Source organism: Zootermopsis nevadensis, unplaced genomic scaffold (assembly GCF_977971745.1).
Source record: "Zootermopsis nevadensis isolate Lab colony 2312 unplaced genomic scaffold, Znev_1.0 Znev_ptg000007l, whole genome shotgun sequence".
Taxonomy (NCBI): domain Eukaryota; kingdom Metazoa; phylum Arthropoda; class Insecta; order Blattodea; family Termopsidae; genus Zootermopsis; species Zootermopsis nevadensis.
This window is the reverse complement of record NW_028259139.1, coordinates 6,471,014-6,487,583: the sequence shown is the minus strand read 5'-3', so window position 1 is coordinate 6,487,583 and position 16,570 is coordinate 6,471,014. Positions and strand designations below refer to the sequence as shown.

The 16,570-nt window shown below is 33.9% G+C and overlaps 1 protein-coding gene across 1 annotated transcript in view; it reads right to left on the bottom strand.

Moving 5' to 3' along the window:
• Dnah3 (dynein heavy chain 3, axonemal) overlaps window positions 1-16,570 on the bottom strand; it is a 55,654-nt gene that overhangs the window by 3,557 nt on the left and 35,527 nt on the right. The window contains exons 42-62 of the mRNA XM_087344130.1: window positions 16,303-16,443; window positions 15,804-15,966; window positions 15,147-15,269; window positions 14,011-14,202; window positions 13,375-13,568; window positions 13,054-13,261; window positions 12,053-12,177; window positions 11,104-11,239; window positions 10,252-10,453; window positions 9,530-9,688; window positions 8,661-8,809; window positions 7,551-7,787; window positions 6,950-7,141; window positions 6,375-6,536; window positions 5,177-5,313; window positions 4,536-4,710; window positions 3,388-3,585; window positions 2,684-2,891; window positions 1,933-2,183; window positions 1,100-1,257; window positions 332-491 (exon numbers count right to left, since the gene is read on the bottom strand). Coding sequence (XP_087200256.1) covers window positions 332-491; window positions 1,100-1,257; window positions 1,933-2,183; window positions 2,684-2,891; window positions 3,388-3,585; window positions 4,536-4,710; window positions 5,177-5,313; window positions 6,375-6,536; window positions 6,950-7,141; window positions 7,551-7,787; window positions 8,661-8,809; window positions 9,530-9,688; window positions 10,252-10,453; window positions 11,104-11,239; window positions 12,053-12,177; window positions 13,054-13,261; window positions 13,375-13,568; window positions 14,011-14,202; window positions 15,147-15,269; window positions 15,804-15,966; window positions 16,303-16,443 — 3,670 coding nt within the window. The remainder of the gene's footprint in view (window positions 1-331; window positions 492-1,099; window positions 1,258-1,932; window positions 2,184-2,683; window positions 2,892-3,387; window positions 3,586-4,535; window positions 4,711-5,176; window positions 5,314-6,374; window positions 6,537-6,949; window positions 7,142-7,550; window positions 7,788-8,660; window positions 8,810-9,529; window positions 9,689-10,251; window positions 10,454-11,103; window positions 11,240-12,052; window positions 12,178-13,053; window positions 13,262-13,374; window positions 13,569-14,010; window positions 14,203-15,146; window positions 15,270-15,803; window positions 15,967-16,302; window positions 16,444-16,570) is intronic.

Here is a 16,570-nt window from a genome sequence, read left to right as displayed (position 1 = left end):
TCAGGTTTTTCGACAAACAATCTGTATGCATTTCTCATCTCCCCCATGCTTGATACATGCCCCACCCATCCCATCCCTACTGTTTCAATCATCCTTATAATATTTGGTGAAAAATACAAATTATGGAGATCCTCATGCAGTTTTAAATAAAAACAGTATTCTCAGAAAAAATAAATGACAACTTTTGGGTAACACTTCCAGCAACATTTTGTCTATAAAAGAGAACAAAATTGAGATTTCAAATGCAAGTGATAAAATGTGTTTGACAAAATGGCCAGAATTATGCAGAAAAAATATCAAGAATTTAATTACAATAGCATACTGTACATACCTCCAAAGTCTCCTTATTATTCTTAGTGATGTCTGCATTTTCATTCAAACCATACACTTCAGGTGAAGTTTGGGTTGGTAGGTTTTGGATATACCTTATGATATCTTCTTGGTCATTGATTTCTGGTATATAATACTCTCCATTTGGTGCAAGTGGATACCTAATATAGGAGAATCAAAATTCAACCATATGACAATTTTTTGGAAGAAGGAAGAAAAATCTTGGCAAAAACATCTGTTGTAACTATTAATCTATAATAATTTATAGCTTATTTTTCTTCATTAAGGTGACAAAATTAGGCCTTTGAGATCACCTTGAGTTCTGGACAGAATAAAGCCCACTTTAACACTACACAGACTTCTAAACCTTGAATTCTTATGTTGTGGATGTTACATTTATATAATGTAAGATTACACCCTAATCATAACACTCAGTTTCGCTCATGGATTAGTATGCTGGGTCTGAGTGTAGCTTGTCATAGGGTCAGATCCTATTCAACCCCCCCCCCCCCCCCCCCCCCCCCCCGCTTGCAACTGTAAGTATATTACAGATTACTGTTGCTGTTATCATCATGTTCAACACTGTTACAATATTTATATTTCTTGAGTAATAATCAATAATTTCTGGCACATAATTTGTAGTTATGTTAATAATCTATTTTTGCATAAAATAAAATTAGTAAAATAGTAGAATTTAGTGAGAAAAGAACCCATTTTCCAAACTGGCAACAATCAGAAGAAACCCATGTATGTTAACATGATAGCTCACCTGGTAGTGCATATTGCATCACTGTTGTAGTACATAGACAGGAGAGATAGGAGAAGACGTCTGTCTTTGTCATCAGTTACTCGACTGCCATAGTTACATTCGCCTGTCAGAGAGGTAAGTATATCAAAGGGAACTTCGTCATATGTATTCAAGAATAACTGAAAAAAGTGCAAATAAAATCAGATAATTTTTACAGATACTACACTACATTACACAGAATCATAAATTATATTGTTGACAAAGTTAATAAATACAGACAGTTGACAGCATGAAAGATTAAATTATTTGTTATATGTATTACAAGAAACAAGTTACAGATGTTAAGAGATACAGTAACTGTATGCCTATATTTTATATTATGTATGATTTTTAGAAATATTATAAAGTTTGAACATCATGCAAAGAAAGAATTATTATAGTCCAACCTGCACCAAAATGAAATATACAAAACAATGTTTGGTGTAGATTTTTAAATTCTAAATATGCTCTGAAATTTATGAGATGGTATATTTAGGTAGATGGACAAACATGGCATTGAAGATATCCATCTTCATACATGCTGAAATAAGAACCTGAAATCTCACATATGTTTTTGTATATATATATAAAAGAGCATAAAAACTGAAAACAAGTCTAAACTCATAAATATAGTTACAAATAAAGTGTATTAGCAACATTAATTTTATGTATACCTCATTTCATAGAAATATAAAATGTACAGCTCGACCTTAATGACTTAATTATAACTCGACAACGATTCTAAGTTAAGATTTCCTTCTGAAGTTACAAACTTTATAAGATTATATTTTATATACATGCACACTAAACTCTACCTGTAATTGCATGGCACTGATTCGTAGATCAGATTCATTAAACTCATATGGAATGTTCCAACCTAAACACCCAAACTGGCGCCGTTCTTGCACTACAGCATGGAAAAAGCACAAACTGAATAGAAGATTTTGCCATTCTCTGAGTTTTGAACATGAACTGAAGAATTCTTGATCAGAAATGGGATCTGTCATGTAGGAGTGCAGAAGATTATTCTTCAAGCCTTTTGGTGCTTCTTTAGTCATCTTCACACCTGAAAATTAAAAATGATTGTATACAAAATACATCATTTGTACTGTTAAAATAAGACAGTAATAAATACTGAATGCTGTCAGAGAATACAGGAGTAGAATTTGTCAGTTAACACTCAGTCTTTCAGAATATAAAACCTACAGATACTTACTGATATTGCCCATCATCTGACAAATTATGCTAAATTGTCACACAAAATATCAAGTACCACTCTCTGTGTACAGACTGGCTCTGGGGCTGAACCAGCTACCTACCCAGTGGGTAAAGTCTAAAATTTTTCATACGACTTATTTGCTGTTCTTATGTTACAATTCAGTTAATTTTGATTTTTTGTAAAAATGCCCTAGAAGTATTTTACTCAAGGCTTTAGAAATATTCAAAGTTCACAGTCCCAGAAAGGAGAAACTAAATAACTAATATTGAACAAATGGATGCAATATTTGGACTCATTAATCCTACTTCTGTATATGAATCCTCTCAAATAGAATCTCAGATGCTTACCATTCTGCAGGATGGAAACAGGGAAATATGAAGATGGGTAGCTGGTCAGCCACAGTCGAAACTTCTCATGCGTGTTTATGGGGACGATAACCTCACCACATATCCAATCTAGTTCCGACATCCAGCTGCCTGCAAGGTGGCAGTTTTGCAGTACAACCCAATGTCCATGCTTGATGGCTTCATGTATCATAGCTGCTGCTCTTGGGCCCTGGAAATGTGGAAATTATAATGTGTGACAACTTCATATTTGCCATATAACACAAAAGTAGAGAGATTCATCATGTTATTTTCACAAATATTATCACATACCTGATTTTTAATTCCTTCAGTGTTATACAACAGAAAGGCTTTTGGCATTGCATAATGATGGAAATAAACTTCTCACTTTCCTACAAGGGCAAGTCCCACATTTCTTTATTTGAAGTGTTGAAAAGAATATCTCATACAGTTTAATTTTTATTTCCTCTACATTTTGTTTCATTTCTATAACCGGTTACCATAAAATAATGCAGCCCTATTAAGTTAATTTTTACTTGGCATTTCCAAGCTAATTTTGAGTTTAAAGTGTGTGTACTAAGAGACAACACAATCACACAGAATATTTGAACTTCAGGACTACCTTCTTCATAATATTTTTGTTATAGAAGTGTTACACAATCTTAACCAAAGAGTCCAACAAATATTGCATGGTCTGTAAGCCTTACCTGGCCTTGCCCCAGTGATATGATTTGCAGCGATCTTGCCTGATCACCAGCAAACTTCAGCAATGCTGTCATTGGGTCAGCACCAGGTGACAGGATGAAAATAAGAGGAGAGCAGCAACTGGAGTCATTGTAAGCACCCAGCAAGTCAAATGGAGGAGGTTCTATGTAGGACTGACCCATGTGCTGCGCTATGTAGCACTATAGTAAATAATACATCATAAATCAATGAATATTCGCTCTTGGATGCATGAGAATAATGAAACCATTTCTTTGAGGAACCACACTGAATATCAACTTTATTTCCAAAGCCCAATCTAAAAATCCACAATGGTAAATAAATTTATTATTAATTTCTGATGAAGATAGTTTTCTGTTACTATGATGTAAGTATGTTTACTGTATATATACATAAAAATAAAATCTGAAGATGAATTATGTCTGCAAGGTTTTAGAGAATAATTCTATCTCGCCCTTCTGGTAGCAACCATGGAGGGAGAAGAAATATCAACAGAGTCTGGCCCATTATAAAAGTTAGTCCATGTTACTGGGCTCAGAAAATCAGATTTGAGGTTCTCACAGTAGTGAAGATGTGGATGTTGATCTTCTGGGTAGGAACACCATGCGGAGATACCAGTATTTCAGAGATACATACCGCCTCCCTCTTCATCCCTCACAGAACAACCAAATTTTAATATTTTTTTAAAGTGTGTGTCAATTTGTTCTTTAATTTTAAAATGTACACACCATATACTGTTAGAGAACTGACACAGTGGGTCCCAAACTCTTTTAGGCTGAGGCTCCCTTAAGGTGAATCAAAAGATTTGAGCCCCAGCCTACAAAAATGATTTAATATATGATTTAGCAATGTCAAAGAACAATTACTATGAAGTATTTTTTCTGTTAAATTGTATGTTTATAATTTAATGTGGCCTTTTCTCTCATCTATTTATATGTGCTATAATTAGACGATCAGCACAACTGTAAAGAGTTCATGGCCCTCTGAGGGGACATTGTAAAAAACTGGAGTAAGTAACCAGCCAACTCCACTGTATAAGGCACTTAAAAAGCATTTGAAAAGTACTTAAATATTTGAGATATTCCCCGTTTTATTTCTCTCCAAAATACAAAACACTGTGAATGTCAAGTACCTGAACAGCTGGGACAATCTTGTCTGGACGTATACACTCTAACAACACAAGTTTGCTTAGACCTTCAATCACATCAAGAGGCTTCGGACATTTTGTGTCTTGAGGACTGACAGCATCATAGTAAGTTTTCCAGGCAGTAATGTTGCTTTCCACTGAGAACTTGAATTCTTTAAGCCTGACAAAGAGCATTAGAATATAATTTTCAGCACTCAGATCAAAGATACAAAGTGAAGGTGGCAAATACAAAATAATTAATAATAATTAATGGTTATAGTAATTTCAACAGCCAGTTTTTTATCATGACACTGATGTGGCTTATTTCTAATTTACTTATTATCATTAATTTATGCTGTATAAAACACAATTTGTAATGAAGATTGGAAAGAGAGGTTTAAAGCATGCTAGAGAAAATGAAAACACTCAGAAAATATTACCAGCAAGGCTCAGTCCATCACAAACCATAAATAAACAGATCAGGCCTGATTGGTGCATAATCTGTGAAACACTTACAAGACAAATTATAAGACTGCAGCTTAAAATGTGTCATGGAGTTTATACCAAAGTTTAGTAAAGAAATTAAATAACAGATTCCATTGCAAAGTATGCAAGTAAGTTAGAGTAAAACTGTACAGAATACTAACATTGGCAAATTAGACGCATTGACAACTGCAGACCAGGATTTATCTGACAACCAATCTGGTGCTGGGTTTGGGTGTGGATTTTCCAGTGCTGTGCCCCCGGTGAGAAGAAATGCCCATTCATCTTCGTCAATTTTTTTCTGAAAAAATAAATAAAGAATGTATTATAACACAGCATTTAAGAGATACCATGGATAAACATCAATCACCAAGTTACTGAAAATTAAAATCATTAATCCAGTTACAGTTATTTTGGATTCACAGATATTTTTCCATAATTATATATTTAAAAGAAATCACTGATAACTTGGATAGACAAGGCAAATCAGTAAACATATACATGACCTAAGTCATACACTGTAAGAATAAAACATATTTTTTGAGGCTCTTGAATGCGATAAACACATCCTAAGGAACTGGATTGCAGTCTTCTGAATTGTTAGGCCTCATTTTCTTATATGTGGTTGCTAACAATTTGGAGAAATATTGGAAGCAGCAAGCACCTCTGAAACGTTGGTAAACTTCTTCCAGACTAATGATGATTTCTTCTGGATTGGTCGGTAGATTCCAACGTTTCGGAGAAACATACTGTCTCCATTTTCAGGGCTGAAGTGACAAGCCTGGGATTAAGAGGGATTGTATAGTGAAGTCTGACAGAATGGGGCAGTTAGGATGGAATAAGGTAGGGGTGGAGGAAGGCTAATGGGGAGACTCCAGCAGGCATCAGAGGAGTGGGGGCAGATGAAGGGGGGAGGACAGGAGAGGAAAAGGCAGCCATTTTTGAGGGTCACAGATCTGGGTTGATTGCTTGGTGTGAGAATGTCTCCATTTTTTTCAGGTCACAAATGAGAGGCTTCTACGTCTGACTCAAGGAGAATGCATCTTCCCTGTTCATGGATAACTCTGGTTTCATATACGATGATGGTTCTAATATAGGGCCAGTTTATGAAATATAATCTTGTTACATTGTAATATTAATATCTGTATACCCAGGTTTAAAAAAATATTAATATCTTTTCATTCATTACAAGTGAAAGAATGTGACTGGAAAGTTGATATAAGAAAATGTTTTGCACACACATTCTATATTTCTAGTGAAATGTTAGGGCATGTAACAAGTAAAATGTTAACATCAGTAGTGAACTACAACAATATATGTTGTCCCTGTGAAATGTTGTGTGTACTGATATAAGTGTCTTACCTGTTCACGAAGAATTCCAACACACAATACAAAGGAAAATATTAGTTTATCCTTTTCAAAAACAGATCTGCATACATTCCGATAGATGCTGTTAGTGAAGTGGTTATTTAAACTCATCAAACGCTCAGTTAGTACTGGAGACTTTACACTGTTACTGATAGACTAAAAAGAACAGAAACCAAGAATTAAAAATTACAGGCAGAGTGAAAACTAAACAAAGAGGTAAAAACAACATTTATGTGCAAATTCTGAAATCTGATGTTCTTATTTGAAGTAGCCACCTCTGACATATGAATTGTATTTCCATGGATTTGAAAGTCAATATTTATGTTACAGCAACTGGAAATATGTGTTAGTAGCCAGAGAAAGTTGCTTGAACTATTGGTAATACAGTAAAAACAGAGCCTGCTCTATATATTGACTGAATACTGGACTATATTCTGAATTCTGTATTACCTGTCTGGGAGATTCTGACAATTGTAGTAGATTTCTCCCAGGTACCTCAGGGAGACATTGGCACTCTAAGGGTTAATGTTTAGGCCTAATTCTAATACCTTAATCTTCCCACAACTTACTTGATTGTATAGTTGTAAGAACCATGCAAGAGAATACTGATACATGGGCTCTATATTTGCCAATCCAGAGATGCAGAAGAATAATATAGATGAATGTTTGGACAAAGGCTTGTATTCATTTCTAGCTTCATCAATCTCCTTCTCTGTTGTTGCTGCTACTTCCTGCTTGGCTTTAATCTCTTCAGACAATACCTAAATAATCATACGAAGAAAATCTATCAATGTATTACTGGATATCCACACAAAACTTGTTACACTATTATAACATTAAAATACAAAGAAATAAAACACAGTTAAACTTTTAATGTCTACTAAATAATATAGGTTCTTATATGATCCAAAATTATACATTCTTACACTGCTCAGTCTTCTATTACAACATCGAGCAAACTGCTGCAGTGTATTTAGTCCTTCCAACTGTGAAGAAGTGAGAACATTTTCATAGAAATTTTGAAAAGGTTTTGTAATTGGGGCAAAATCAAGGATGCTGCAAAAAGAGACATACGCTTTTGTACAATGTAATAAGACTTGTGTGAATAACTGTAAATTTATATTTAAAATATTACTTTAATATTAGCTAATTTCATTACACAATACTCACTTTTGATGAAGTTAAGATATGTATTGCTGTTTCATCCTCTAGTATATTTCTTTTAGATGAAGAGAGAACTTCCAAAATCTTATCTTCAATTTCCTTGAGTTGTCTCTTATTATTGGCACCTTCTATAATGAGTTCATTTTTTTTCTCCTCCAGATCAGGTCGCTCTTTAGCTACCACAGTGCCCAGTAGCTGATCCTGAAGTCCTTGTGCAGTTATCATGAAGTTAATCAGTGTTACCTGTTCAATACAGGACACCCAAATTTAATGCCCACAACAGTTACATTCTCCTGTAAGTAACTCCACAGAGCAGAGTCCTTGAGAAACTAACAGCTGATCATCTAGTCAAAAAATTACTTACCTTTTGTAAAACCTGAAGGTTCATTACCATGTTCACAACAGCTCACCACCAGTCCTTATCATGATAAATCCAGTTCACATGATCCATCTGGTTTCTTTAAGATAATTTCTTATATTTCAATATTGTTACTCAAACTAAACTCAGGTTTTCTGAGTGGTCATTTCTCTTCAAGCTTCACAAGCGAAATTTTGTATACATTTCTCATCTTCCCACTACATGCCCCACATATCTCCTCCTCCTCCTTGTTTTGATCATCCTTTTTTTTTAAATGAAAAGTGCAAACCACAAAGCTTCTCATAATGCAACTTCTTGTCTCCTATCCCAGTGGTGATATAGCATCGTATTGCTTCAGACTATTCTGAATACACACACACACACACACACACAAAGTGAGCTATAGATAATTTCATAGCTAGTTACTCTTTTATCTAGTGAGCTAGTTGTGGTTCCACACATATGTTGTTAGAACTTGCTTGATTTGAAATTAATACATGCCTACTGATGATATATGTTACACAGAACACGATTATTAAACTTTTTACAATAATTTGACAGAACAGTTCAGCCAGCTGATTTATAGTTGCTGTGCATCAATATTTGGTCAAAAATGTCACAAAGGTTCAATGATCTTAACTTATAGTTGCAAAGACAATCAATATAATGGTTTGTACATTTTAATTTTATGAAACAACATATTTACTAGAACATTTTAAATTTCAAATGCTCAATAATCATACAGCCAACAAACCTACCTTCACTGAAATTTCAGGAAGATAGTGGGGGTTAGGTAATCTTGTTGTGATGTAAAAACGGAAATCAGGAGAATATCTAATTACTCTGCCTCCGAGCTGAAGCACATCCATGCCTCCTTGCTTGTAAATCTGCTTTAGGAGTACTGGATCTGTAAATGTACACAATCTATCTTTAACTGACACTACTTTTGCATGAACTTTCCACAAAAAAGTTTATCTTATTCCAAGCTAGCAAACGTAAAAATCTGTTTCCATGTTATTTCGTCAGTTGTAGGCAAATTTCAATACAATATTTTGTAATGGGAAATAACAAATTTTCACCTCTTTCACTACATGCCATTCTTAACACTCATAACCTCTTTCTTAATCTTCATTCTCAATGCTTCTGTGTAATCTACGTACAATAATACCTTAAACACATTATCACAACAAAGGGACATTAAGATTCAAGATGTATAAATTTTGTCTTAATAGATTCAAGATCTATTAAGAAAATTTGTCTATAAGTTGATGTAGAGAATTTGTTAACTTTAACATACATATTTTTGTTCAAATATTTCATGACTAAAACTGGATTATCTTGAACTATTAGATGATTAAGTAGAATTTGAGATTTTCAGAGCAGTGAGTGCAAATATGGCTGTCTTCAGGGTCAAATTGCCATATAGTCTGGTAGAAGTTTGCCCTCTGAAACACTGGTAAATTTCTACCAGACCACACTGCTAAAATCCAGAAGACAGCCATAATCAGATCATTGTAGCATACAGTATGAATGAATACATTTATTACTATGCATATATGAAACAAAAAATATCTGTGTGAAGATTAGTTGTGCTATGATGACTAGGGTTATAATTTATATTCCTTACCAAGTGTAGCATTAATTTCTACTGAAATATTTTCCAAAATGACTGGCAGCCCCATATGAATGGCATTTTCCATGACTTGAATGTAATTTGTATCAGTTAACTTGATTACTTTTAATTTGTTTCCTTTTTCTATATTTTTAACCCATTTATTAGCTTGACCTGAAAGAGAATACATTAAAATATTATGTTTGCAAAAAGAAATTAAGACAGACATTTATAATATAAAGCGTCCATCCTACAAATGCCTATGCCTTATGATATACAATGCAGTTATATAAGCTATATATAACCTCTATATAAGTAATGGAATACCCAATGACAAATATCTAATTCTGGGTCCCGCGACTTTCATTTGACAGAGAATTACAGAAATGTGTACTGACAAATTAAGAACAGCAGAAGGTTTTGTAAAACTGAAGGTAACAAAGATTCAAAACGGAAGGCAGAAACATATTTAATTGAGAAGAACTAGCAGACTGTAAGACAACCTTGCAGTTTTAAAAAGCTGACTCTTACAGGATTCAGATGTTAGCACTAAACTGAAAATCCATTGTTAACGTAACTTAATATAAAAGGTTTTCAACAAGTGTTCTAGAGGAAGGTAAATGTGTGTAGGGAGGGGCCATGTAGCGTGCCACTTAAAGTAGGACTAAATGGATAAAAGGCAGTAAAACTGCTACAATTGAGTAACAGTCACATTCTGTCACTTCTGATGGACTTACCTTGTGGATCGATCATTAATGGCCATTTTTGAGCATTCGAGACAATGATGGCATTTTCAATAGAGAAACTGTCAACAGGGAGCCCAGCGATATTCCATGCCTTAATGAAAACCGCTTCCCCAAGTGTTGCAATAAGTGAGAAATTTTCAGCACAAGGAATGCCAAGTTTTGTGCATAACTGGCTCCAGTCAGTCATGAGCTCCTGTGAATGAGAATTATCAATATTTTCTGAAGGGTACTGATAATGGTGTAATCACCATATGATGATTTATCACACTTATCACTCTATATATAAGTTTTATTTAGTTAATACAATTAGTGAAGGAGGGAAATATTTTCATTTATATCATTCCAATAGTTATATGAAGTAGGATGACAAACTGGTGATATTAAATATTTATGGACACAGATTAACTGCCAAATTCTTGGATTTTAAGTTTTCTTGCACACACATAAAAACTATATAGCCAGTGCCAGGATAAAGGTTTAAAAGTCTGAGAATTTCATCTGAAATACGATCACTCCTTCAGAAACTATATTTCTTACCACCTATAAAACTAAATTATTATTACTCCAACACTAACCAAGTGTTGGATCAGAGCCAAAGCAAAACTAGCAATTCAGCCTTTAGTTCATCACAAGCAATGAATTGTATAATCATGTACAATTTTTTAAACAAATTATAAAATCTGATTTATGTGGACTTCTAAAAACCATTTTTTGTTTTGTAAACTTTTATGACTAAATCAATGTACCCTGGCACTAGCAATAAGTTACATTTACTTCATCATACAATATTTTACTAAATCTACCAGTTCCTTTAAATTTCCCAGCCACAGTTAAGTAACACACCTGTCTAAAATCTACTGTAAAGGGCCCAAGGTAAGCTACAGCTCCTGCAGCCAATAGAATATCTCCAATTACGTTACGCAGTGTTCCATGTAAACATTTTGCTGTTTCACTCCAACGTGCCTTTTCTCCACCCAAGCTTCCTACAACAAATAAGATATACTTATTCATACTTACAATTGGCATGCTGAGTTATTAAATAACACTATACTAATTTTAGATATCATTTAGTATTGAATGATATGGAAGAATTTATTATTAAAATGCTAAGTTACTTAACTCTACTCTATCTTCTTAATGTTATGGGAAGAAAACTGATATCTTCTGGAACAATTTTCCTGCTACAAAAATAGCCACATGAATGGCATACAAACACATCAGACCACTGGAAGTTTCAAGTGACAGCAAAGGCATTCTTTTCACTTGTGAGAATTATAGTTCTCTACTACTATGTCAGCTTTGATGCCTTCTCATGATTTGCCCATATTAAAAATAATAGCTGGGCTGTAGTGTGTGTGAACGTGGTCTAGCAGGCAAATAGCTATCATTGCTTCACCCAGCAATCCACAATTTATTCAGTGCACAAATTCTTACATGAAACTGTGCAATCAACCAGAAATACATCCCTTGTATACCTTGTATTAACTATCGCTTTAGACCAAACATTGCAAACAATGCAATGGTATGAATTTTGAGGTGATTTTCAGTTTGAAATCTATAACAGCAAGAATAATGCATACATATAAATCACTAAATTGTATCATTATTAATTTAGGGATTAGGCTAACCTCTCTACAGAGATTAAAGCTTGAAATGTGAGGCATCATATATTCTTCCTGAAACATCTTAATTATTTTGTGATTTGCATTATTAATTATCTTGTATAAAAGTATTCATCAAGGTCAGTGATTTTAGTTAATCTGCTGTGTTGAAAACAAATACAAATTTCGACTCGCCTATTAGCTTCTCAGCACGATCTAGCTTTTGAGAGCAAACATCAATTGCATCCTCCAGTTCTTTCTTTCTCTTTGTCAAGGCAGCAAATTCATCGTTAAGGGCCTGAAGTTTATCTGTTACCTGAAATTAAACTCTGCATTATTAAACACAACCTTCTCTTATGTTTACTGTCATGATAAAATATAATTAATAACACAATAAGTTTCACTTACACCAAATCTTGTTAGCTAAAAGTGCTAGTATTAGTTTCTTACACAGTTATTTAGATACACTTCCTGCATACTGACTGACAAACAATATATTGAAACAAATACAGATCTGATACAAATACAAATCTGTAGATAAATCTATTAACAATAGGATATTAAATTTTTTTCTCAAACCTATGGCTTAAATGGGGTGATAAAGGTTGAGCCAAAAGTACATGTTAGAAATAGAAAGAAATTTGAAAATGTTGAAATTGTAATTGTGAAGGTTTTTACTGTAGAGTTACAATTTGTTGATCCCTTGAATCAGAATCAATGCCGTCCATCTCAAAACAGCACTGACCAACAATCAGGTGCATTGCTAGTTTATTTTTGTTATGCTGGTAATACAATTATTCATTCACATGTACTGTTTCCTGCAAGCAGGTTGTGTATAATTAAACACAATACAAAGTTCTTTTATTATTAAAATTATATTAGGTTTGAAAGAGGCTATTACCGAAGTAAGAAGTTCCAAGACACTAAAAATATTGAAGCATGCTGTAATAACCCTATAAAGTCAAGACTAGTGCTCTTGTATAGAAATAGAATGCGCTTGAAGAAGAACATGTGTCCAAGAAGCTTAACGTGTCAAAAATCATTAAAGATGCACACTGTCATGTCGCATAACTTAGTGTAAAAGAAAAGAAACTTCTTGCCATAGACCAGACTGGGTCATGGAAGACCTGGAAAAAACTCTATAACCAGCTCAGTTGTTTCAGTGTAGCAGAAGGGTTAAATTATTCATTACCTCCTGTAGTTGTGCCCGCTTCTCATTAAGTTTGTCCATTTGAATGGCAAGTTCAGCTTCGGCTTCGGCTAGTTTCGCCTTCTTTGGAGCAACAATCTTAATGACACGGTCATACACTTCTACAGCTCTTACCCATTTACACAATCCTTCACAAGCTGTTGATACATTCTTGATGATGTTAGGATCAAAATCACGGTCTGGAATGTATCTATCAAAGTAGAATTATATTTATTAAATATGTATTATTTAAAGAAAAAACATTGTTAACAATCTACACAGTGACACAGTGCACTAAAGACCATAATCCACATAACCACTTACTTCTCTCTGATTTTCTTCATGATACTTGAAGGAATATCATCTTTATTATATGCCTTTAGTGCTTCAAGGAACTTAAAATCGGCAAGAACTTTCAATGAAGGGCCCCAATAATCTTCTATAATTCTTCCAGATCCAATAGAATCTGGTTTTCTTTCAGGTTTTATCCCCATCATTACACATACAGATTCCATAACCTACAAAAGGAAATAAAATTAACAGAGATGCTGACATATCAATTAATTTCGTTGTATTCTGTGATAGGTCTTTTTACCACTGAGTTTATGAAGAACACATTTCTTACTTTGGAAGCTAACATTGATAAGTAAAGAGAAAACACACTATGGAGCTTATATTAATCAGTGCAATTAGGTTGAATGTCTAAACTAAACTTCCAAATTATAATACCTTCATCTGAAGAGAATCATTATTAATCTGATATTAAATAATAAAATGTTATATCTAGCCCTATGTAGTAACACCTGATATGATGTGACTGAAGCAAATATAACACTTAATTCATTAAAATTAATTTAGATCAACAAGGAATTAATGTGAAACTAATGGACTAGCAGAATTACAAATGCCTTTATGAACTACCTATGTTTTATGAACATTTTACTTCTCCATAATACAAACCAGTTTAACTCCAGCAGGAGGATTTTTCATTGACTTCACAATGGTGATGTCTGACGGTTTCAATGTATCAAGGGCTTGAAGCGCTGCATTCAGAGCAGGTATTGCTTCAGCTAGATCACTTTCACAGTCATCCTTGATGGCTTGAGCAGCTGCGGCAGCCTCATTAGCCAATGCTTCATCAGCACCAACAGTCTGAAACCATAAGTAGCACCATTACTTCAGATCAGAACAGTGATTCATTACGCAACAGAACACAGTACAAGATTGGTTGCTTCTAATAAAATAAAACAGAATAAAATCTCATTTAAAATGTAAATCACTGGCAAAAAATTGGGCTGATGGTACCAATTGCTACCATGGCCCAGAGTAAAGTATCCTGTTGGATTTCAGGTTCTTATGGTGGTGAATATAAAGCTGGTTGTCTTCTGGGTTGTAGTGCCATGTAGTTTGATAGAAGTTAACTGACATTTCAAAGCTGCTTGCTGCCTTCACCACCAGGGTAGCAAGGAGGCAGCAAGCATCTTTGAAACATGGGCAAACTTCTACCAGACTCCAAAGTGCTACAACTAAGAAGACAGCTACCTTCTTAAAGTATCCTGATTGAAACAGCCTTAATATTTTTAAAATGAAAAATGTACTTACACTATTACTCAGACAAAAACCTAAAAAAAAATGTTAAAAAACACACACACTGTAATAATCAAGTCATACAGTAGCATTATACAAAAAGACAGATAAAAATTGCTACAATTAGTTTTTCACTAATAACAAAAGACAAATAAATTTCTTTAAATAGGTAGTTTTGTTTGCTCAGTAACATACTAGCAACAACTCGGTATGCCATTTACATAAAAATTACAGGAAACAATGGGTGACAAAAAAGAATAATTCATTAAACACAAAGGACTTGCATACAATAGGAAACCCTATTTCATTTGGTACAAGAAAGATTCTGAAAAACAGTGTCAAAGGTCCGTTTTGATAATATCTTTAATGTTGGATGAAAGATTGGTGAAACACGTGTCTTCGGAAGGCATTAAGAAGCAAAATTTTCTGTTCCTTTTCAGTTTCCATAGCACAGTCCATTTATAGATTACCTGAAAATAACAACTTTTCTGCACCAAAAACAGACATACCTCTTTTTTTTCTTCCACATCAACTGTGTCTTGCTCAATTTTGATCATAAGTTTCTCAGTTTCCTCTGATGTGTCAATTTGCTGTGGCTGTAGAACTTGTAGTTCGTCTTGCATCAATCCAACCTATTCATAAAATGCAATTGCGTGTCATGTAATTTTAATATATTAACATGTTCATTGGAGAAGTAACAAATGTAATGAGTCTTGTACTGGTTCTGTGAGGTAATAGCTTCCTTTAAAATAATGGTAACCAGCGACAAAATTTTAAGGGGCCATAACGCAGAAGACCACAATCCATGTGCTAACAAGTGCATAGTTATAACATTGGTTTTTATTTAGCAAAGTATTTAAATGAAGGAAATTAATCCTTAATGATGCAGGGCACTAAATTGCCTTCTGTGTTATAAATTCTGCACTGTTCTTGACACAGTACTATGAACAAGAAGTCACAGTTTAAAGTAGCATTAAAAAGGTACTTCTATACAAACTCATTTCACTCTGTTGATGAATTTCTAATGTTTGAAAATATCTCACAATGTTTATATAGGTTTTCTTGCCTTTGTATAGCATAAATGAGTAGTATAATTTATTTGCTGTGTATGCGTGGATTTATTTGAAACTGTTCATGCAGAAATGGAAAAAATAATCTGAACATACTTGTCTTGCAGCAAACTCCAATTTCTCAAGTCCCACTTCATATCTGTTCCTCTGCATTGTGATCTTCTCTACTTTCATGTTATACAAGTTCTTAAAAGATGAGATCAGCTCCAGAAATGATGCTGGAGTTACATAATTGTGCCTTTTCAGTTCCACATAATATCTGTGCATTTGAAAATATAATTAACACAAATGAATTACTTCAACAGGGTATATAAAATAAAATACAAAGATGTATTACAAACATAACAACAAATTTCACATGCAACATTCTCTTTGTGTTAAAAATTTGAAACATGACCACAGTTAAAAACCTTGAAATGACCTGTCTAATTCAGGTAGCAGTTAGCAGTACCAGTAAATACTTCTTTCACCTCAGAAGCTATGAACAGAGAAAAATAAGTCCTCTATTCCTCACTTGTCCACACACATACACACCTTACCACACTTGAAATACCCAATTAACAGAAACTCAAATAAGTTGACATACAAACCTTACCTCTTTGAAATGTTGCTGACACTGGCATGGAAGTGCTTGCACATTTTCACACACTCATTCCTTGTTTTAGATTCCATCTCAATCTGTGTTAAAAATTTGTTTGCAACGAGTTCCAGTGCATCTTCTGGCCAAGCAGTAAACCTGAATACAGATTCTGCTATTAAACATTTGAAGCCAAAGCTCTTCTGTATAGCATTTAAAAATCAAATCCTTACATCAAACAAAATACAATACATATCCATTAACAACATTAATTGATTTATACTGT